General features: G+C 42.3%; 1 protein-coding gene across 1 annotated transcript in view; it reads right to left on the reverse strand.

Moving 5' to 3' along the window:
* Nucleotides 1-24,956, reverse strand: part of LOC119731821 — a 35,525-nt gene that overhangs the window by 4,861 nt on the left and 5,708 nt on the right. Inside the window, exons 3-11 of the mRNA XM_038205093.1 lie at nucleotides 19,239-19,331; nucleotides 7,078-8,503; nucleotides 6,659-6,743; nucleotides 5,342-5,435; nucleotides 4,388-4,596; nucleotides 3,517-3,670; nucleotides 3,255-3,344; nucleotides 2,837-2,974; nucleotides 421-2,547 (exon numbers count right to left, since the gene is read on the reverse strand). Of these exons, the coding sequence (XP_038061021.1) occupies nucleotides 421-2,547; nucleotides 2,837-2,974; nucleotides 3,255-3,344; nucleotides 3,517-3,670; nucleotides 4,388-4,596; nucleotides 5,342-5,435; nucleotides 6,659-6,743; nucleotides 7,078-8,503; nucleotides 19,239-19,331 (4,416 nt within the window). The remainder of the gene's footprint in view (nucleotides 1-420; nucleotides 2,548-2,836; nucleotides 2,975-3,254; nucleotides 3,345-3,516; nucleotides 3,671-4,387; nucleotides 4,597-5,341; nucleotides 5,436-6,658; nucleotides 6,744-7,077; nucleotides 8,504-19,238; nucleotides 19,332-24,956) is intronic.

Consider the following 24,956-nt stretch of genomic DNA (forward strand, 5'->3'; position numbering starts at 1 on the left):
GTTCCTGCGATCACCTCCAGGGAAGAATGCGAGGTTTTAAAGGATTTTACGGGGTACCTCAAGGGTTCAACCTCGAGCTTGTTAAATTTTGCATTCTTCCCTAATGGCTATTTAAGCTGCATCTTAAGTACTTGGTTACAACTACTGAAACAAATTTGGCTGCTTCGATAGGCACATGTGTTATCACCGGTCATAGCCAAGTAGTTTGGACGCAGCTTTTGTTCTTACTCTAGTGGTTAGCACAGGGAATGGATTTTTGTGGTTTGAAACTGGTTGGGAAATGATAGAGATTTACACCCATTTCTGGTACGGCCCCGTGACGGTTGGGAACGCTGTTGACGCCAGAGTGGTGACCGTGTTGGTGACCTGTGTCTGGGCATGCTTGGTCGGTACCTTCTTGGATGCGGAGCTGCACTTTACCTTGGTTTTGTCGGGGATGACCGTGTCATCGCTGGCCGAGAGGCGTCGTTTGCGACCTTTACGCGGAGGGGGCGGTGTTTCCCCGTTGAGTCTCGCGGTCTCTTCTGCTTCATCCTGTCTGGCTTGCATCTTGCGCTCGTACTCCTCTAACCCGTGGTTACGGAAGTTCATGTGCTTATGTTGGTAGAAAACTAAGCTGATGCGGGTGGGCTTCTGTCGATGTGGCCTACGGACTGATGTGGTGGCATGGAGCTCCCGTTTAGCGGCTTCGAACAGGATGGAGCCGTGAGGGAGCGCGACGGCCACCCCTCCGATGGTAGGATCTCGGAAGCATTCCTCACTGTCTGAGGTGCACTCAATCTCCTGGGGCTCCTCAGGCTTCGGAGAGGGCTGAGGTAGTAGGGCTGATGCAACAGGGGTACTGGGGTTGGACCCCGATGCCTCCATCATGCGGAGATGCTCTGCTATCGTTTTGGACTTTTCATGCTGCTGCTGCTGCTGTTGGTGCTGGGAGGGAGTTGAGGAGTTTGAGGCTTCGTGAATCCTTGGGTACTGTTTGGTGTCTTGGGTTGGATAGCTCTGGGAGAGGTCCCGGCGGGCGCCGCTGTGCTCCTGGTGAGGTTGCTGCTGTTGGTGTGTGGTATACTGCCTGGCTTCTGAGGAATTCCTTGATGGATCTTGTCTGCTCTGAGAGGAAGAGGTGCCATCACGATGACCGAAGCTGGGATAGTCTCTGTGTTGATGGCTGCCTTCCGGCTGGTAGGGACTCCTTTGATCACCTTGGGTCTTAGCACGATCGTGGAATGCCGAGCCGTAAGGTGGAGTCCCCTGGTTGGGGTAGCTTAGATGCTCTTGGGATGGGGTGCTCTCCCGTGATGGGCTGTTCTGAAAGACTGGTGGACGCCAAATACCATCCTTGTGGCCGCTTTGGCTGGCAGGTGGATGGTGACTAAGATCCTGCCGCAGTCCATTAGGGTGTAGGTTCTGGGTGTACTTGGACTCTGTTGAGGTGGTGCTTGGTCTGGGTGTGTGATGGTCTCTGCCTAAATCCATTTGGTCATTTCGGGAGCTGCCATAGCCAGTAGCAGGTGCTGCAGCAGGATGCTGCGATCCATACTTCATACCGTAGGCGCTGTACAGCGCATCCCGTTCAGTCCTGCCGGACGCTTTCATCAGGTTACTTAACTGGTTCATATCAGGTTTGACATCTTCCATGGAGATTCCTGGGTAGTGTGGGTACCGCATGTAGGCATGTGCAACACCAGCCATGTACGGATCGTTGCCGTATTGGCTCATAAAACGGGCTAGAGCAGGGTTCTGTTGGAGCTGTTCATGGGTGGCTATCCCCACCATGCCTGGGTGGGCGTAAGGAGGAAGGAACATCCGGGCCTGGTGGGGGTACATGCGGGCCCAGTCTGGGTGCAACGCTGCAGCTTGCGCGGCTGCCGCTGCATTCATGGCATCCCGTTGCATGCTCTCATACATCATCGGATGCAGGCTATGCATCTCCGGCCTAAGTCCTGCTGCCGCCGCAAAGCCACTTGGTGTCAGCTCCACACCTGGCCAAGCTGCCCGGAACTGCTCCACGCTCTGCTGATAATGGGCCCACAGGTGGGGCGGGATCTGCATGACCTGTGCCTGTGCTTGTGCTTGTGCCTGTGCCTGAGATTGCGACGATGCAGTAGAGCTCGTAGATGATGGCAGCTCCTTACTACTCTTAGATGATACCTTAGCATCAGAATCTTTCCCCGGTGTGTAACCAGAACTTGCACTATGATTATTTTGATGATGGTTGGTACTCTGGGGTGTCGCTGATCGGGCCGCTGCAGCAGCTGCAGCTGCTGCTGCTGCAGCCTTACCTCGACTCGGGCTATTCTTATCACCATGCCGACTGGTGCGGACTTGTGCCCCCTTTGGGATGACAGGGTCCTGTTTGGGACGGAGTCGGGACTTGTGCCGGTAGTGGGTAAGGACCTCGATGGAGCCCTGTCGGACCTTCTCCTGTTGACCCTCCACGCTGCCAGTCTCATCCGTGTTGTCTAGGTAGTAGAGGGGCAAGACGTGGAGCTGCTCGTCGCCTGGCTCCGGAACCCGGTCACGAATCTCATCTTTTGTTAAAGTCACCACCTGTTGTACGGAAATCAGAGCAAGGTTCATTAAGTTTCACCAGAGTGGTAATAACTATGACAAAGTCAACTTTGTATCCTGATGATCATTCTCTGCTGCTTGGAAGGGAGCTGAGGAAGCTTGTGATTTCTGATTCACAAGCTCTTTGATATCACTGAGTATACAGTGCTTATCAAATTACGTTGATGAACAGTGAACCCATTCCGAAAATTTACATTTCCCAAATGCTATAATTCCATCATTACAGCTAGCAACAACGCAACGCTGGCTGGAGTTTAATGACACTTACCACTGTGCAACCGTTGTTCATGTTCTGTTGGTCCCTGTGGGCATGAGCACAGAAGTCCATGCACGCCGTAACGCCAGAAAACGGTCTGCCCTCACCCCGACCGAGCCGGCACTCAGATCCCATCTTCTCAAACAAAACCTGAGGATTTAAAACAAACCAGAATAACATTAGACTGGACTGAGTTTACCCAGTTTGTCTTTGAGTTTGTAGTTAAGTGACTTGTGGAACGCATTTTGACTCAACATCAAAACCCTTGAGTTTCTGCTGTTTTTTTTTTTAAATTTACATTCTTAGTCCCTCAGTATGACAAGTCAATTTAATTCAATTCAATTCCACTTCCCAGTCTGTGAAGCTATGGAAAGGGGAAGATTTAACGGACTTGAAGCTTACTGCTTTGTGATTGGCTGATGGCACCCACCTGATTTCTGAAGGAATCCGGCGCCAACTGTCGGTAGAGAGGAGAGATTTCCGTTGCGAGGCACTGTAACTTGTTCTCCAACATTTCCTCCTTTCAACAAATCACAATACAGATCACTACAGCGTCATTAACAGAAACAAAAGCCCAGCCAGTGATATTAGACACGAAAACTGCTGGAAAAAACATGAACTAGCATCACTTTTGAGCTGTCACGTGTAACTTAGAATTCAGTACAAAACTTGACCGATCACGTAAAGATTACCTTTTCCGAGTCAGAATTGTCCTGCAGTTTGAACTTCTTTGGTATTTTGCTGCGAGCAAACTTGCAGCTGTTGTAGTACATGGACCAGGAGCAGCCGAAGGAAAACGAGGCGCCACAGGACTCCGGGTCAAAACCCTGACAGGCGCACGTCTTTCTGCAAATTTGAAAAGGATTAAAACAGCCACATCAGTTTTAGTTTAAGGTTAACCCTAAACACTTCAAGTGCCTTCAAAATCCATCAGGTTGGTTGACGGATTGTCCAGGATTGAGGAAGGTAGAGTTAAGTGACTTCTGCTTAATGCCCTGTGGAGGGTTTAGCGCAAAGATTGCAGCATGGGATTCCTGCAAAGTGGTAGGTTTTAGGGAGTCAAGGAAATTTTTTTAGCCAATTTGCAAAGGGAATTTGGGCGATTCAAAATGTAGTTCGCCATCAAGAGTTTGCCGTGGAGAGTCCATTTTTCAAGTTTACGGTCGACAAAACATGGCCCATTTGTACAAGTGTCAGTAGACAACTTGAGCTAATTTGTTACAGATTGAGGCATAGCGTTCTGCCGTCTTACAAAAAACAAAATATTGATAAAAAGAAAAGGGCAAACAGATACTCGAATCATACACTTTTGAAACTACTGACCGGAAAAACTAACAATTTCAAATGTCCTGGGCTGCCAATTTGTCGACCATCTCCCACAATGCACTGGAAAAAATGAACTCTCCGTGGCAAACTATTGGTGGCGCACTGCATTGTCAATTTGCCCGAATTAGGTTGATATGAGTGGGCCACATTCATCAGTACAGCACACAGCACCATCTGCAGTACAAGCAAAGAGCCCATAGGTTGTCTTTAAAACGTTGTAAATTTGTTGGCACTTACTCTTCGTTGACTGCACATCTGCGTACCGTCGGGATTGCCCCACAGGGTAACGTATTGGTCAATAAGTCATACAAGCTGTCTGCGTCTTTACGGAGACAGCCCTCCCAGGCAACGGTTGCTATGACAATGTAGGCCGTTTCGCAATGATGTCCTGGCCGATTCCGTACCAGAACCAAGAGCTTCTCTTCTGGTCCGGAACGTCTCAAGATCTGGGGAAACAAACACATCCAGATACTTTGGGTGAAAAAACCTTTTCATTATACGGAATGCTCACTGTAATCTGAGGTGAATCAGCCTAAGGCTGTGCATTTAAGGGTACTCTGGTCATCAGATAACCTAAATTCATCATGGGCAGATATCCAGATACCCGTCAAGTAACAAAATGAGGCTTAAAGTAGAAAGATTGCGGGTTACACCATCTGGAAAGTAATCTCTTCTTGGAAGAAGTGTGTGGTTCTGAAAAGAACCGGTTGGTGGAGTGTAGAACCGGTTCTTTTCATAACCACACTTTTTACAAGAAGAGATTACTTTCCACATGGTGTTACCCGCAATCTTTCTACTTTATCCCATCCGCCATGCAAAGCTTCAAGTCATATATAAAATGAGGCTTGTTTGTAATATGAGTGAACAAATGGTAAGATAAGTACCACACTTCATTCATAGACCTATACTATAGATCAATCAGGGCACGTTATCATTTTTATCATGAAGGCCCCCTTCAATGGCGAAAGCATTGTGCTAGCTATTGTTCAGACAATTCGTCACGGGGTAGTTGATTTGTACACTAGCATGCACAGTGGTTTCTCAATCGAAGGGGGTCTCATGTGTGAACAGTGATCAAGTGCCCAGATATGTCGATATTCATACAATTTTTATTCACTAGTAAAGTAAAATGTTCCAAAGCGTTTCGTTCCTCAAGACAGGTGTCAGTTTGTGACTGATGTCTGGACTCACCCATTTAGCGATGGGGCATCCCATGGAGCTCTTGCCTTCCTTTCCAGAGAAGACCAGCTTCTCCAACCGAATGCAGTTCCCTTTCTGGCCATACCTGGGGATTTAGGTGATTCAAAATTACCGTCAAAATTACTACTTGGAGGAAAACAAATTGCATTATATTTTGGCAGGTATTGTGTTTGGCTTAAAGGAAACATGCAGTCCAAAATTTTCATAACGTATTTTATTTTATATATACATTCATTTATGTGTATTAAATGTGAATTAAAAGCAGAACTGGTTCTGGTGTACGTTTAGTGTGGTAATTTGCCGTCCAAAATTGAACCCCCCCTTTTTGATTTTCGCGGCAACTCCAAATGAGGGCGCTGTTCATGACATAAACAAAGGCAGAGAAATCCAGGGCCCGTAAATGACGTCTGGGTACGAGACGGATTAGCGAAGCTACTGTGCTGTGTGTATGTGCAGCCGCCGCGTACCCGTACGTGGCATTATATGCACACGTACGAATGTGTCTACATGGGATATGTACAGTACACGTGGCTGTGCCACGGTGCCACCGTTGTCGAATGAACACAACGACGACCGTCATGACCGTAAAAGTTCCGAAGACCGTCCTCTTCTTTCCTTAGCGAATCCAATGAAAATGGTACAGATTCGTCCGATTCGAATCAGAGTTCTAATGATTCAGACACTGACTCGATGTTTTTTTAGGGGCATGCCCAAGTTGCTGTACAGACCAGCATCAAAGCACGACGGCTCAAAGTGCAGCGCAGAGGGCAGCGAACTCACTGGGCCCGGACCACTTTGCTCTGGTATTTACCTTCACTTTGGCTCTCCAAATGCTCCGATATTTCGGATTTACTGGAAACAAATGAAGGCTTACTCCATCCTTGGTAGTTTTGCTACACCCAGCAGCCACACACCTTGTCGGCATGGCCGAAAATCGGGTGTTATTTCTCCTCGATTCCGAACGAAACACCAGAAAAACTTTCAGTGCCGCAATGTATATGTACATGTATTATGATGCACGCCGCAATGCCGGTGCACCCGCAGCGCGGCAAGTCTCTGCCTCCGCTTGCGTCATACCCCTCGCGAAGTTTTATGTTAATGAAGCTTCCCTTTGTGGGGCGGAGTAGTTTGACCAAACATGTTCACAAATTATTTTCCCCCATTTATCTTAGAAAATAAACACCGCCATACACAAAATATTGTTAAGAACATCATCCTTTATTGATTTAAGCAAAAAAAATGCAATCAAAATTTTATTTCATGTTCCCTTTAAGCAAATATTTTCTGAGCTTAGCAAACTTCTGTTACCTTTTCTCCATGAGTTCCCTGACCGCTGCAACCGACCGACCAGCTCCTAGATGGGTGTAATACGGTGCCTCATCACGATCATTCTCTGCAACATGGACAAAACAATTATGCGTTTAACAACATGACATGGGGAACCATACACATACTTAACTGAGGTTGTTAAGAACAAAGTCAAATGGTTTCACAAAGACAGATGTTAGAGGCTTCTGAATAGTGTTGCACTTTACAGGGCTGCATGATTTCTAAAGTCGATAGAATATGGACCTATATTGAGCCAGAGTCCTACAAGTCAAACTTCTGCAACTGAAACTGGACACACATCCATGGTTTTGAAAACTCCCCAAGACTGGTTTTCACAAATGAATTGAGATGACTTTAGTGAAGGAAGGAGAAAAACCTCAGAGTATTTCTAGACTCACCTAAGCATCCACAATCAGGCATTTCTTCTTTCATGTCTTCTTCAAGCATCTTCCGATGAAGCTCTGCTGGGGTCAACTTCCTAGGAGTCAGCTCCTTGTCTTCCAATGCCTTGCCCTCCCCCATCTCGGAGCTGGTGCTGTGTTTCGTCGAGGATGCCAGGAGCGTCTGACTGGGCAGAGGGTAGAGGGACCTCCCAGAGGATTTCATGGCCGCAGAGGCCGAGATACCACTCTGAGAGGTGGAAGGCATGACGCCGGGTACTGGTAGACCAGGGAAACCCGTCATGGTCATGGGAGGTAATGTGATCCCACCTGGCCTATTTAGCTCAGACTTAGGGAGCTTGTGGTCGGGTTTGCTCTTGGAGTCTGTCTTGTGGTGCTTGTCCAATTTGGGTTTCTTTTCTGAAGGTTCAGATTTTGGTGGAAAGGGAACGGCGGAGATGGATGGCGAGGGAGATTCTGAGGAAGGACCACTACTAAGGAAGCCTGGGGGTGGACGCTTTTCGTGAGGCCGCTGTTCCTGGGGGCGCTGTTCATGGGGGCGCTGGTCGTGTGCACGTTGCTCATGATTCCCTGAGAAGTGGGCAGGTGGGAACGGGAAGTGACGGGCTGACATAGAGGAGCTTAGGGAGAGAAGGGATTCTGCAGCGTCTACAGGAGACAGAGCTTTTCTCTCCGATGACGGAGATTGAGATGCGGGTGTCGTCGCAATGTTGGTTTTGTGGTCAGGTGTGCCCCTGTCATGGGTGTGGTTGGTGGGTGTTGGTGGATCACTCTGTTTGGATGAGCCTAGAGTTGGGAAGGTGAACGAAGGGTAGGACTGAATGCTGGTCGGGCGTGCATGGGGGTGGTTACTGTTCATCATGGGTGCTTCCTTGGCAGCGACGGCAGCAGTGCTGGGGAGCTGTACTTTCTTGTCAAAGTACTGTCCGTGTGTTGGCGGGGAAGGGCTACCTGTGGGCTTGCTGGTGGCTGCAATGGGTGCCACTGGGTAACTGCTTGGACCCTTCGCCGATGAGGAAGTTAAGGTGGTTGCATTGTCTGGCTTGCTGGATGCAGCGAAGGCGTACTTGGCATGGGGGTGATGATGATGATGGTGATGGGCTGGGACTGGGATGCCTACCGTCTCCCCAAGACCTTGCTCCTTCTTGATTCCATCGCTCCCCGCCTCATTCTGATCTCTCCACCCCTCCCCTCCCCTCTCTGCAGCTTTCGTCATTTCCACCGGGGGTGGATAGTGATTCATCTTTGGGTAGCCCTCGGTACTGCTATACCCGTTCACCATGGGGGGAGGCGGGGCCCAGTTCATGTTGGGAGGGGGCGGCGGCGCGCTTGTGGAAGTGTCGGATTTGGTGAAGTCTGGAGCTGTACTGTTGTGATGGGGAAGGGTGGCGGTTGGCGAGTTGTGGTTCTCAATCGGGCCATTCTGCATTGGAAAAAATAAAGAAAGAAAAAAGAGTAAATTTAATGATTTATTTTATGGTTTTTCATCGGGGAAACTAATAAAAGATGTATGACAATTTTTTCGTTTGTCTTAATATTTTGTCTGTAATGACTTTGGGCACTGCATTAAGTCTGTCTTGCAAAGGACACAACTACCAACATTGGATCAAATCATTTTAAATTGTGGATTTTTAAATTGACACAATGCAATATATAACACTTCCTATCGTATCAACAAGTCTACGTTATAATTTTATTATTTAAAATTAATTCATTACTACTTTCAATTTTCACTGACAAGCCTGCATAATTTATTATTTTGTAACAGTTTCATAGCCTCAAGCATAACTGCACTGACTCATAACGTTCAGCAAGTTATGGCAAGGCAATTAGAACCTGGACACACTAATAATAAAAAATGCCTGGCTGCCAATATGCACACGCTACATGGACATATTGTACACACTCGCTCCCAGATCAGCTTAATGTGGTTCTATATATTGATTTGACCCTTGGTATTTACAGGGAATTTTTATGTGCGTGTGTGTGTGTGAGAGTAACGTTGGTTCACTGAAGCATGATGTGAAGATAACATACTGCTCTGCAGGCTACTGAGCAAAATATTTGTCGTAAAATATAATATAAGCAAAAGTATTTAATAGTCATAAAATAAAACTCCAGGATTTGTTTTTTTAATACTTACATGTACATCATTTTTGGTACAGTTTTTGTTGTCCTCAATATTTTTTGTTATCATGGAAGTGTAATTTTCTGGTACACAGTTTTCAAGTATTTTATACCCATGCCTTGCAGGTGAGAGTTGTAACTTTCTTCAGTCATTTTTGTAGTGCTATTATTTTAAGCCATGACATGTATCTTGAGCCATGTTTTCTAGTGAGTAAATGTAGATGGATATAAAACTGGGCCGTTCCATAAATTTAGGGTTCAATTTTTTTCGTGTCCTTCTTACATCTGATATGTAACATTGTGTAAATTCAGGACATATTCTTTAATTAATGCCTTCTAAAAGAGTAATAAATAATGTAAAGCAAAGTACTTGCCAAACAAATAAACCAATAGTTTGAAGTCATTTTAAATAAAACTTGCAAGGCAAATTACACAGGTCAGGTGTAACGGGAACACAGAAATGTCCCATTTTTTGGACCCACAATTTAAGGAATGACACATTTAATAGTACACGCATGGTACATGTACATGTACATGTACATGTACCTGAATAATGAACAAAGAAGCTAAATATTCTACCATAGAGCAAGGACCACATACATGTACATGTACATGTACATGTACAGTACATGCACATGTAAATGTATAGTGTACATGTACATGTACATGTACATACAAGTTCTAACCTTTGAAAATGCACACACAAGAATATCTAAAACTTTTCTTTTTTCTTTCAAAAGCTACCAACTACATTCATACTCACAATCAAGCATCATCTGAACCAGGGAAACATAACCGAGGTTGGTTTTTTAAAGAATTTCAAAACCGTCTAAAGACACAAGAGTTCCCCTTCATTTACCATGTAAAAAGAAAACACAGCATGTGTGTGCCTACACTAGAGAAAATAATCTTTCAGTGTTGAGCGCAGGTTTATTAAGGAACTTCCTGTCAAGAAACCAATCCACGTCCGGTAGCAAAGGAACACCGTTAATTTCCCTGTTCCTTCCTGGTCACAACAGAGTTTGAAGGTCAGTCATCGGTTGTAAAGTATTGTGAATTGCAGGGATGATTTGTGCATAACAAATCAACAAACCGTGAAAGCATTTTCACAATGGGCGTCAACTCCTCTTTTTATAACATATGCAGTGGTTTCGGTGTTGAATTCACTGAAGAAATGAATTGCAAACTTGGAATATGAAACTATACCGTGTAGTTTGAGCACTTGAAGAGTTTATTTGCAAAACATGATACACCCGGTACAGGGTGAGTAAAAAAAAAAAAAAAAAAAACACCAAATGTTGGGACCATTGTTTTAGGGAAGTTCTGCATGTAGCATTTTCAAAATCTAGGATATGAAAGCCCAATTCATAAGTTTCTTTTAGTACAAAAATCATTCAAATCACTAACATACTTTTCAAGTTACAGAATTTTAAACACAACCACCGTTTTAAGGTTCTGTCCACGGATCACAGAAAAGGTGTGCATTCTTTCAGCAAAACGAAAACAATTCACACACATCCCTATGTGATTTGTTTTCGTTTTGCTGAAAGAACACTGAACTTTTTTGTAATCCGTGGACAGAACTTTAAAGTGGTGGTTGTGTTTAAAATTCTGTAACTTAAAGAGTACATGAGTGATTTGAATGATTCTTGTACTAAAAGAAAGCTTATGAATTGGGCTTTCATATCCTAGATTTTGAAAGTGCTACATGCAGAACTTCACTAAAACAATGGTCCCAACATTTGGGTTTAATTTTTTTTACTCGCCCTGTTTACGTCATTTTGTTCCCTATTAGAATCCTTCTCTCTCCTGGCTGCCCAAAAGTTACTTCGACGGCTGTTATATACTTTAACATTATAACGCAAGTTATGAATACAATAAGGACAAAAATGAACATTATTAAACATTTGCTTTTGCTGTAATTTTCAGAAATGGATTTCACAGGATGCTTGAGACTATTTTTCACTTACGGTCCAGTCAGGTGAATTTGATTAAAACAATTGGTTGTTTTGTTGTTTTATGTTTGCCAATGTTTGTACATTACCTTTCAGCTTCATTATGAAATATATATTTTGGGACTCCGAAGAAACTCGACTACAACATTTGCTGGTACACTTGTCAACCATGTCAGTGGGGAAAGCCCAGCCCACGAAACTCCAAGTGACCCCAGTCCCCACCGACTACCAATAAAAACTCCAACAATGTTGGCAAGGCTGGGAGGTTTTTTTTTTGGTAGGGGGGGGGGGGGAGTTCCATTCAACTACGCCTTTATGTAGCTGGAGAATGCCCCACAGTGTCAGGCTATAATGAGTTGGCTAGACAGTCCCAGTAAACTGGGTGACGTGGGAAATCACCAAAACATGAGTACCACAACAAACGACTGCACAGATGAATAAAAAAAAAAGCAACAACAATTGGAGACCAACAGAAATGCAAACATGCCAAGATTTGTAATAGGAAGTGTCATGTTTGCACGTTTAGGATCATCTGGCCAATCGCAAGCAGGCTATTCTGAAAAACGATTCATGTGATTTGCTTTGAAAAAACATCTTTTCAAATCATCCATTGCAATTAAAACTGTTGAGCGGTGTTTTAGCTTCCTTGGCAGAGTGGTTCAAGTCGGGTGCACCACAGAGTGACAGATCGTCTATGGACTTCGTACACACGTCCCTTCATGGTGCGAACGATGAAATTCACAGTTTGCATGTTCAATTTGTATGTCAACAAGAACTGTACATGTAACCTTACATATTTTTGTACACGAAGGTTTACACCAGTGTTGACACCTACATGTACGGTACAGGCATGTACACAAATGTGTGCATGTCAGAGCAAGTCAAAACAAGTACTTGTACATGTGTAAACATGTGACACCAAAACAGCTCTTAATCGATATGCGATTGCGCTGACCCACACCATCCCCACCCCCACCTGCCACACCAATGGGCTCCTTCACACCTGCTCAACGGTCCCAGCCAAACAAAATAACAAAAACTAAAACCCTCTTGTCTGCGTCATATCATATTCATATCAGACATGTATTTATCCAACATGACCCTTAGTGCTTGTATGCCAGCATGTGTGGTGTGACCTCACAAGGCCGGGTGGTAAAGGGGCGTTGGGCTCACACAAATAGAGTGTAAAATACGCACTGAGTGCCAAACCATGGAAACTCCCAAGGAACTGATTTATGGCCTTCCAATATGGGTGATACTGTGTACATTAGTTTCTGGGTTTTATACTGCACGGTTCAAACGAACACACAAATAAACATCGCAAAGATAACTGCTTTGTTCAAACAAAATCATCAACGATTGTTCCACATGTACCAGTATCGGTAGTGTCTTTTTATACACTACTTTACACTCATGTCAACATGTACATGTACCTCAAATCTGCTTTAAAAGTTACATGGTTCTCCATTTTCTTTTTAAATGGAGTCAAGACTGTACCATTCATATACTGTTTTCCTGTTTTGCTTGTTATCCTAATTCTTTGGATTTTTTTACAACACATTAAACACAGCAAGAGTGAAAGCGAAATACAATATAGTAGTCAAACACAAAACAGTTGTATGTTTATACACGTACTTGAACAAAACCAGGAAGTATGCAGTGTACATTTGCACTGGCTGTACTATTTTGTTTCATTGCACAATTTGTACATGTACATTTTGAAACAGCCGCTAATAGTAATAAAACTAATTATCATAGCTCAGATAGTCTGCATGAACTCTTTCAAAATCCTACTCAAGCACAAACCATATCCTCCTGAACTCCAGGATACGGCTCCGGTAATTTTTCAATGCCGGTACTTTTTACTGCAGGAATTTTCCCCGTTGAAATCCCAACGTAACAAAGTAGTGAAGAACCGATGTCATTATCACAACCAGTTCGGCCGGACTCGGTAAGCGCCCAGCTTCCATCCTGAACCACATAATCACATGACGCATTAATTGGCACCGAGCCAAAATGGGAAACCCCTCCGGACGAAAATAGATATGCGTGGGGTCATGTCGCACGGGTCGTTCGGATGTTTCTTTACATAGGCCTGCAGCTGAACAATACAGCCTCGCAACAAAAATAGATCCCGTACAACCCCGAACAAAGTGTGACCTTTAAAATGATGCGTAACACCTCGAATTTCCGAGTTGATTAAAGCGTGTTATGTAACAACAGATACAAAAGCACGGTGAACATATTTTATATTGCCACAGTGCCACTGACTTACAACACCACACGTATGACATTGTCAAACAAAACTATGGTGCGAGGTTTCCTTTAAGAGTGACCACACTACCGGTATGGCAGTTTTAGGGGAAAAAATTGGACACACATGTTCGACGATGAACACATCATGGATGTGTGATGACGCGACATGAATGGTTTCCATATCATGAATGAACCAACTTGGTTTGGCAACGAGCCATCTTGCGTAGGAACAAGGGGAAAGTCCCACTCTGAGTGTGGTCCGGATCACGACGCGTTACGGCCGCCACAGACAGATTGGCGATAATCCACGTTTGGCTTCACCACGTGTGGAATCGTGGTCGTCTGCGTTGGCACCAGATCTGCCAACTACTATGTTCGTGAACATGTTCGTGTCTCTAAAGTTTGTATCCAATGATCTTCATTTTGTAATACGAATCGTTTGTGCAATTTACCGGAAGACAAAAAAAAGTTAATATCAAAATGTATAGCACTGCCGCGTATACCTTCAAGAGGCATTATCCGAACAAATGGATTTCAACTTTCATAGATGAAAGGAAATGAGTCACATACTGGGCCAATTGAATCAAAGTTAGGGCTGAAAATAAAAACAGTTTCTGATGATGGTCTGAGGTTTCGGGCACAGGGAATTTTCTTTTTTCAGTGGTTACATGTACAGTATGTATGTAGGATGTCCATAAACATTAGTGTGTTTACTGTAACCCAATCTACCTGGAATTTTGAGGCCAACTTGCTGACCTCAAACTTTTCATTCCCACATTTGGGCAAACATTTTAAGTATGTACATGTATTTTGAAAATAAAAAGTCTTGCAAATGTGAGGCTTTTTGTATGTGCTGTTATTGTTAAGGGAATAGATAGGCCTATGTGCCGGTTTTAAACCCGTTTAAGGCCGGCTTGGGGCCTGGACGTGGATAATGGCCAGCCCCCAAGACGGTTTTAAAGGTATTTGTTTAATACCAGCCAAGCACATATTTATTCTAACTCATGTACCCGGTATGTACCTTTCGGTCAAAAAGTCAAAACAAGTCAAAACTTATAAATTTCAGACAATTACATCAAAAGGAAAAGGACCCTGTCAGTCTCACCACGAAGCCTCTTACTTGGGCAACCGGGTCCATGATCTCAGACTCAGAGAGGGTCCTTCAGCCCCTGAGTCATTACATAATGTCTGGCCTCATCAGATGATGACCCTGCTTGACCTCATGTGACCTCTGGTAATGGGGCCAGCAGGGCCTGAGGAGGGCCATCTGCATTTTGCTCTTTTTGCGGGGAGGAGGGCTAAAGGCTGAAAAGTAGATCATAATAAATTGCATTTGTTCATTTACTTGTACATACCATCCTTTTCAGTGGCTTCTTGTTTTGCGCATTGCAAATCTCTTGAAAAACATTGTATGTACAGATATACAAAATACCTGAGGAGGGCCATCTGCATTTTGCTCTTTTTGCGGGGAGGAGGGCTAAAGGCTGAAAAGTAGATCATAATAAATTGCATTTTTTCATTTACTTGTACATACCATCCTTTTCAGTGGCTTCTTGTTTTGCGCATTGCAAATCTCTTGAAAAACATTGTATGTACAGATATACAAAATACCTGAGGAGGGCCATCTGCATTTTGCTCTTTTTGCGGGGAGGAGGGCTAAAGGCTGAAAAGTAGATCATAATAAATTGCATTTGTTCATTTACTTGTACATACCATCCTTTTCAGTGGCTTCTTGTTTTGCGCATTGCAAATCTCTTGAAAAACATTGTATGTACAGATAGACAAAATACCGTAGTAGGGTCTCCAGTTACATAAAGCAAACAAAGTGTTTGCTACATAGCAAGAAACAGAATGGTAATTTTGGAGCATCACACATTCTTGTATAAATGTAACCATTTGAAAACCCTGTTCAATGTCAATAACATTGTTCACCTCCCCAAAAGGACACTTTTTTAACCAGATATTTAGACAAAATAGTAGGGTCTCCAGTTACATAAAGCAAACAAAGTTTTTGCTATATTGTACTTTGTACATAGCAAGAAACAGAAAGGTAATTTTGGAGCATCACACATTCTTGTATAAATGTAACCATTTGAAAAGCTTGTTCATTTGCTATAATGTACATGTAGCTCAATCGTCTACATTGATTTTAATTAACATGCTTTGAAATGTGCTGTGTAAATGTTTTGAATTTGGAGTGCTCTAATCTGAACATGTACCACGGAGAAATAATTCCTCCATGGTTGTACATGTACATGGTTGTACAATGTACATGTATGGTACATTATGTATACATTGTATACATGTGTATGCCCATCTGTCCATGCACATTACACTTTCTAATCAGATATGAGCTTGGATTACATTAAGAGGCTTTGCATAACCATGGCGCTGGCATACCACTAATCAGGTCATATGAATGCACATAAATAAAATCACTTAAGTAGTGCACATTATACCGTACATGTAACTATAACACTCTGTAGATAATGATAGACAGATACCGGTTCATACATGTATGTACACTATGTATTATGTACATTGTTCATCATATAGAAGTATACACGTACATGTGTACATGTAGGTCGACGCCCAATAAATTCCTGCATAGTGCAATGATGCAATTGTTCAATGAACTGAACCAGATTAATGTACATGTACATGTACAAATCTACCCGCAGTTTCATTTTCTCTGATAGTGTTGATCAGTGTGTATTTTCTGTACACGCTGTACATTCTGCATTTTATAAGGGGGTCTGCCTGATGTTCCCCAATACCCATGTTCCCCACTACCGATGTTCCCCGATATCCTTATAGGATTAGGGCTAGGGTTAGGGTTATAGGGTAGGGATTTCAGGGGACATCGGTATTGGGGAACATAGGTATGCACCCCTGCATTAAGATACAATGTAAACACACGTTAATAGCACTCCCCACTAATGACGTCAATTTTGCTCCGTGCCGTACGTACTCAAACAAACTTTCGAACAATCACGCGTGCACTGGCCGCATACATTCGCTGCAAGCGAGCGCGTAATCTTCACGCGAGTAGTTCGTACAGCATGTTTGTCTGAGATCCGCGTACTTGCTTCTATTTGTAACATTAGTGAGGAGTGGCATTTATACTGAAATATTTACAAGTCCTTGAAAACAAATCTCTGCCCAAAAAATTCCGGTGAGAAATGTTTGTCACAAAACACCTTCAAAAACCATACGCCACGCCACGACAGAGAAAATAGAACTTTTTAATTGTAAACAACCTCTACTGAAAAGTGTGCATTACATGAACATGTTTTTCTCATAACGTGTACCCAACTGTCTTGAATGTTAAAGCACCCTAGGGTTTGCGTGTACAAAAGAAACATAATGTTACACGTAATGTACACGTCTTGAATTACACACCTGTACAGAATAATGCCTCAAGTGGGAGACGCATGAGGACCTGTTGAACGATTGCATCAAGTATAGAGGTGGTAAAAGAGCAAATTATATGGCCTATACCCTCTCATTGACGTCGTCGACAGGTACGGTATGAGGGGGGGGGGGGGGGAGTGAAGAGCGTGTCAAATGGATGGCCAAACTGATAAAAATAGGCAGGAATGACATTTTGAGGGATTTTCGTATGAGGGATTACCTTGGGTGATATTTGGATCTGTGGTTTTATGTTTGGGAGTTCAGTTGACTAACAAATAACAGAGGAATGTTTTGCAAATGGTGGGGTGGTTGTTTTTGTTGAAGTTTTTATGTTGGGAATAAAATGGTACTTGGGATTTCTTGTGAGAGAAATTTAGGACGTGCGGTTGCTGTATTTCTGTATCAACATGATTTTTTTTTTACTGCAATTTGTGGTTTTATGTAACCTTTCGCCCCCCAGGAAAATGGGCTTGGATTTTTGTTTTCAATCAATTTTTTTGGCTTTCTGTGAAGCTAAGTTTCATTGCATTCACCCCATATACGATGAATTTGCAGTCCTAGAAATTGTTTTGGGTGAAGTTAGAAAATGGACCAGTATCCATTCTTGTTAATTTGTAAATTGTATTTTATGCGGGTGTATTCAACTGAAACACTGAAAAAACAATTTGTAGACTCAAATTTGTTCAAACACATGTACGGTAATATAAAGTACATCAAAATGAAAACATGGAAATTCTTTTTACCATCACCCGCAACAAATGCAAATTATGTAAATACAATTTTTCACCTCCCCAAAAGGACAACTTTTTACCAGATATTTTGAACATTTAAAGTTGTGTTCAATTCCCCGTGTTCTCCAACAAATCAATTTTTTTCCATTAACATTTTCAACTTATATGTTTCATTCACCCAAAAACCTCTTTTTTACCTTTTTCTGGACGATTGCAATAGATTATTTTTTTTAAGGGGGGAGGGGGGCACAAACAGATCTGCTTTACAAGCAGACTGGCTCCCGGTCCCTACATTACTGATACTGATTATGGGGCAGGAACCAGCCTACCTCGCAAGAACGGAAATGACAGCCAACAATTCAAAATTGTGAAGTGATAAATTCAATAACTAAACCTCTTGGCTGATTTTCTTTTTCGGTCGATGTCTCACTGAAAAGTGAATAACTTTATTGTATTAATACAAAAATAGCGATTTACAAATGGAATACATTTTGTTCGGGATGAAACTCAATCCTTTTAGCAACTTAAAATTCCACAGGGAACAGAATGAGACATCACCTGACAAAAGTACACCGAGCTCTTTGTTAGCAATCCAAAACTAAACTTGAACATGTTTTCCAGAGACCATAAATCTCTTTCTAGAAATAAACATCAAATACCTTATCACCAGCGCCAGCCCACAGAACCGGTAACCACAAACCCCAAAGATTTGATTTACACCTGTTTGGTGGGACACCAGGAGCAATTTGCCAGGTGAAGCCCATTCTCTATGGGTGAACAATCACTATTGAGGGTTGTTACATTTGTAAATGTCACTCCAACGAGGGAAAACCGGTGTAATTGCTCACTTTGTGTTCTGGTCATGGACAGGGTTGTACCCTTGTGCCAGGTGCAATTTGTCTTGCCTGACCAAATATAGAAAGTAGGAAAATAAACCCAGTTGCTTCTCAAATACCAACAGAATTCTTTTTATATATTCAATAAATTCAAGTGCTCAAAATATAATGCAAAATGTCGAACCAGTCACCCTGCTAAAAACTATTACATGTTTAAAATTGTGAAGAAAAAAATAAGAAGTCGTTGATACTTTTACTAGTTTAGTAAACATTTATGCTTTTGGTAAAATATTCAAGTTCTGTCTGTGAATGTCGTGGAACTAGTTTTCTTGGAATGTAATTTTTTGAATGGATAGTTAAGAATGTTAATTTCTGAAAGAACTTCCCTGTAAGTGCTGGTGTACAAGAATCAATTATATTATGACTGATTGCCAACAAAAGAACCTTCATGCTACTATGTTAATTTTTATTTTTTTAATGAATTTCTAGTTGACTAATTGAATAAGTTAGTGAAATCTATCTGTGCTTTGTTCTCCTTTTCTATTCAAATGCTTTCATCTAAGGGAAAAATCATGCTATTTTCATGTTATTGGGAACAAATAAAACTAAAGAATAAATGAATATATCAAAATAGATTTAGCGAATAAATAGGTGTGGATTACCAGTGTTTATCTTTGTGACAGGTACCGGTACATGATTTGGCAGTTGTTTATCACATGGACACGATGGGAAAAAAGAGAGAAATTTTCTGAAAATTTTAACTGTATTTTTTTTTAGACGGAGAGTGATATTTTAAACATTTTTTGTGTGATCTACGCGGTAGAAATGTGGATACATACCTTTGGGGGTGGAGCTGTCAGCTGCGGGAAGGGAGGGAGACCTGCTTTAGCTCTGCTCCCATTGGTCGAGCCCTCCATGGTTAGCTCCGGAACCTACCGACGAGGAGGAAAAATACCAAAAAAGCAAACAGGAAGAACAGGGTTAATCCTCTACTCGAACCGGCAAAGGAGAAAAGCGAGAACAACTGACGTCAACTGTTATTTAATTCCTGAACAACGGAGGAAGAGAAATTAATTCATTTGAGATGCCGTTATCGGATGAGGTCAGCGACGCTGTCGCTACGGAACCAGCTGATGCCGTCTTCTGTTTACGCACATGAGTCGGTTCTGAAGTCAGGTTCCCACGACAGCAGCACTCGGACTCGAGTAGTATAGTTTCCTTGGACGAGAGCCAACTACCATGTAATTCACAAAAAAATACGAATGAGACGGTCGAGGTATCAGCCGGTCTGAGATATTTTCACAAATCCATGTGATCACCGCAGAGCTGATTTTTTGAATCCGGTGGGAATTTTTTTCAATCCGGGTTGTCGCTTTTAAAATAATAAAAATGTGTTATCAACTGTCAAGAGCACAAATCCACGTGCGGGAGAAAACACAAGGTGATGATCGGGAAGAAATCGGGCGGGTCCTGTGATGAGCTACAAGGAATCCAAGCCCTTGATGCATGCATGTTGGAGGCTACACTCTAGCAGAGCAGGAATAAAGAAATCCAGGGGTTTTGTGCGTGGTGGTCCGCGAGAAAAATAAAAGCAGATTGGGTTTGCCGTGGACTAGGTACACATAGGGTGCTACACTACAGGGTCTGACCCGGTGTTATGCAGCAGTCGATTCTCGTAGCATTCATGAGGCCCTTGTTAGGCCCTTCCATCTGTTCACTACTATCCCCGGCCGAAACAAAGCCACCCAAATTGCACGTAGGCAGTCCACACACACACATGCATTTACACACACTCCATAAGCGCTGGCATAGGAAATTCTCTAACCACAAAATTAAAATCCCCAGCTTTTGATGCTCTGCTATCACATACTATGCAAGCCGCGGGTTTCGCATAATCAGCTAGGACCCAAGGCCCAAGGCCTGAATTAAGTGGGCAGGGTACACAATACCGAGCGCTCTGATTGGACGGTCTTTGTTCCCCTGCTATTCAGCCTCAACCTCATCTGCCTGTCAAGCACCAGACAGACTCTACCATTTGAGGTCACAGGGGTGGTCAATCCACACTCGGAGGGACCCTCAACCATGTGCTCCTAACAGCTAACCGCTTGCCTGAGTTGCACTTTTTCTGAGTTTACTCTCTGGGTATTGATTCTGGTTTAACGCTCTAATAGGGTCAGGGATAACTGCAACAAGGAACACAGGGGGCACTTCTCTTTGATGAAGGGATCAGAAAGAACCAGAAGAAAACTAACGAGGTGTAGAAGCTATTCACCTGTTGCGACCACTGACCACAGCTCTGGCCATACCCAGACCTGCTGAGGTTGGACCACAGGGTCCAGTGAAGCCCCTCAATGAATGGCAACTACAGGATCGCCACAACAAACAAGAACCAAAAGAAATTTGGGACAGACAATACGTCCCATCCACTAGCTAGGCTTATCCAAACCTGGTTGTATATTTATCGCCCAAGGATTATGAGTACAGGAGAAAAGAGACACCATTGTTAACAGCACCTCTTTTCATGCTTCAGTTCAAGCTCTGCTGAACAGCTTGATGTTCCAAAGGACAAGCAATTGTTATTCCCTCCAGAAATAGTTACATGTAGTAGGAACTTTGTGAATAATTATCTGTGAATAGAGTTCAGTTATTGCACTTTTGAAAAAAGGCCATTTAGAAATGGCATACACCTGTTCAAATTGACACAAACTTTTGCTATTTCCCTATGAACCAAATCATGAACTGTGCACAAACTCACTGGCACATTCAGTCGACATGAATCCTTGCACACAGTTGTAGTCCAGCCTATATCTGAAGTCCAGTCACAAGTGCAGTCACAAGTAACAGGATGACCAATGACAAAGGAATGCTTTTGTAAATTTGAATAACTAGTGACTTGACTTGAGACTGAAGCACTTGTGACGGACTTGTGATGGACTTGGGATGGACTTGTGATGGACTTGTGACGGACTTGTGATGGACTTGGGATGGACTTGGGATGGACTTGGGATGGACTTGTGATGGACTTGTGACGGACTTGTGACGGACTTGTGACGGACTTGTGACGGACTTGTGATGGATTTGTGATTGACTTGTGATTGACTTGTGATGGACTTGTGATGGATTTGTGATGGACTTGTGATGGCATTGTGATGGACTTGTGATGGACTTGTGATGGACTTGTGACGGACTTGTGATGGACTTGTGATGGACTTGTGATGGACTTGTGAGGGACTTGTGATGGACTTGTGATGGACTTGTGATGGACTTGTGATTGACTTGTGATTGACTTGTGATGGACTTGCAGGGACTTGTGATGGACTTGTGATGGACTTGTCATGGACTTGTAATGGACTTGCAGGGACTTGTGTTGGATTCGACTACAACACTGCTTCCACATGAAGTTATTTCAGTGGCTGGGTGGTACATGAACCTGTTTTCATCCTGCGATATCTTCCACAACCTCCTGGTGAGTTTTAAATTATCTGGGAGGGATGAGTTAAGCATGGTGAAGACTTTTATTCAGTGAAGAGTAATATTATTATTAAGATACGATACATTTCAAGAAAATGATTCTAAAACACATTCAAAGTTCTACAACACTACAGAGGACTGCATTGTTTAAAGAAAAACATGAGACGTCTTTTCAAAATAACCTGAGATCTACTTTGCCAGGAATCAACACAACCCCAAACTCCCAAGGCCAGGCATCAAGTGTAACGCAGGAAACTTGCAATGTATTTTAAGACCTTTCTAAATCTGGCAACTCCTCGACCCAACTGAAAGGAAGACACAATTAAGACGAGCATCCATACAGTCAACACAACTTGAGGAAAATATCGCCAAAGAAAGCGGCAATTTGTCCCCGAAAAAGTGGATCAAAAGTCTCAGTACATTTCTGAAATTCAGAGTGTCAAATTGAATTTTCAAAGAGAACATATTGTGAGTTGGTAACCCTGAACAGTTCTGGTTGACCACAACAATTTCAAGCATAGATGATTCCTAAACAAACCAAACCCGCAAACTCAGACCACTACTATCGGGAAAGGCTAAGTTATTTATGGTGAACCTCTAACTCAATAAAGACAAGAATGGGATATAAAAAAAACTTGAAAAAAATATACTGAGGACTACAACGCTTAGGTCTAAAGTCTACATCAGACATGTTCAGGTCAGTATGTACTAATGCAGAATTAAATTATACATAATTAACTCCCTGAATATTTTGCCTTTAAAAGGGCCATTACCTTGTGCAAGTATTTGGCACTTTGAAGGACTCAATAATGGACTCATTAATGTCTTAATGATGACATTGGCAGATTGAGGAATGTTTGGGTTAAAAAAGGTTAATGTGCAAAAGGCACATTAGTACAAGAAATGCTGTACAATGTTTTGAGTTATGCTGACAGTCTCCAGTTGATCTGCAAGGCTCTGGGGTTTTGGTACATGATTAGATCCCTGGAACAAAGTAAAAACAAACTTGATGAGAAGATCCCTAACCCCACACAATCCTTGTTGATGCTGTTTTTATGACCTGCTCATTAGCATATCAACATGGGGTGTGAAGTAAGCCAGGGGGTAATGAAGCATGAAGACAAAATGACATCAGTCTTGTCAAATGACACAACTTGTCATCAGTCATTTACCACAAAATAAATCAATTAATAATAGAACTGGGGAAGGGGGGGGGGGTTGGTGCTAGATGTACAATGTATGTCACCAAGTGACTAATACTGTTTCCCTGCTGTTAGAACAAGACCAATAAACAGCCATGCAACTGGAAAGTAACAAACAAGAGGCAATTCCAATCTTTACAAGAATTAAGACAGTGTTGTTCAATTTTTAATGACACAGATGTGAAGGGAAAAATGAGGAAATCAGATGATCCGAGGACTAAAGTGGCATGCCTGAATGAAAAGAAAGAGATCCTCTAATTTTACAAAAAACACAGTGTATTTTGTGTTGAAAATGAACCATGATAAAAACGACAGGGTAGATACCACCAATAGTACACTTCTTTTGTTGGCGACAGTTCTTTTTACTGCTAGGCCAAGGCAAAATGTAAACAAACCCAACCACAATAAAATTTCCTCTCAGATGATTTCTACCCCTACGCTAGACAAATGGTACAGTCCAGGATCCGCATATCAAAATAAGCCCATGGGTATATTAATCGTGCATAAGTGTGGCAGGCTGGACTGCTATTCATATGCTAATGAGTTTTCTCGATTCAGCTGCTTCCCGCGAAAATTACTACTACGCAAGCTACTAAACTCATAGTGTGTAAATACACTCGCACGTACGTCAACTGACAGAATTTTTTTGGGGGGGGGGGGTTGTAGAAGCGTGAATCGCATGCGTCGACGGTATTAGGCACACGATCCGAGAATCGTGCACCAAGGCCTTAATTGCATCCTCTTAGCTTCGGGGGACGCAGGGGTGGAGGAAACAATGCGAGCGTGCTTCAAAAAGCCGCACAGTGATTTGCGGGGGTCCGTGTTCATTTTCAATTATCTTAAGATGTAATATATCATAAAGCTGAAGCTGACGTGCCAATAAAAAAACCTGGACAGCGGGCCGTAGAGTTTGCGTGCATACTGATGATGTGCCATCGCAGGGAATTACATGTCACGACGCAAGATAAGGTAACAATTTAAGATCTATTTTTTTTTTATAATAGGAAAAGGTAAAAGCTCTGAAATTTAAACCATAAATTGTTCACACCAACATTCAACTGTTGAAGTTGGGACCTTTTTTTTTCCTGAACCATTTAAATAAAGAGTGGGTGTTTAATGTAGGAACAATAAAATAATTAAATGACATCAAAATTAAATACCTACATGTATCATTAACACAAAAAAAATATAAAAAGTAGACACTAAAAAGACACAATTGTAAATGATATCATTCACAATTTTTTTGTGGCCAAATAATCTGGCTTTCAATTTAACTTTAATATTAAGTTAGCCAACTTTTAAAAATAGGCCTAACCTTTAATTTCCTTATTTTCCTACAAATTTTAGAACCCAAAGGTTAATTTCAAAATTTACAAATTAAAATGGGTTAAAGATACGAAAGTGTAACATGTACGGTACATGATGTTTAAATTATAAGCTTAGAAGAAGGGTTCTTTTTTTATTTGATGCAAGTGAGAAACAAATTTCAATTTTTTTTTAAAATCAGTTTATTATCATTTGCCTTCCAGATCGCAATGTAATAATAAATCACACTGCAGGAGCCGGTCTATCCTGTAATGAGAGAAGTATGCATGGTATCTGGTTACGGCCTCTGCTCCCCTGGAAATATGCAGGCCACATTTTTCGCAAGGTCAGAAGAAGGCTACATGCAGATTACATACATCGTAGCCTGTGGGTTTGTTGGATTATTGAGTAAGTGTGATAAATGTATGTAGGTACTAAAAAATTCCAAAGGAAATTGTATAATTCTAGCGTGAATTATGGGTGAGTTTTAATATTAGCCCATTCTAAGATTGAAGCTTGATTAACATTTTGTTCAAGAACCTCTCACAAATTCTATGAAGACACAAAAGAAAAGATTAT

Source organism: Patiria miniata, unplaced genomic scaffold (genome assembly GCF_015706575.1).
Source record: "Patiria miniata isolate m_02_andy unplaced genomic scaffold, ASM1570657v1 HiC_scaffold_24, whole genome shotgun sequence".
Lineage (NCBI taxonomy): Eukaryota > Metazoa > Echinodermata > Asteroidea > Valvatida > Asterinidae > Patiria > Patiria miniata.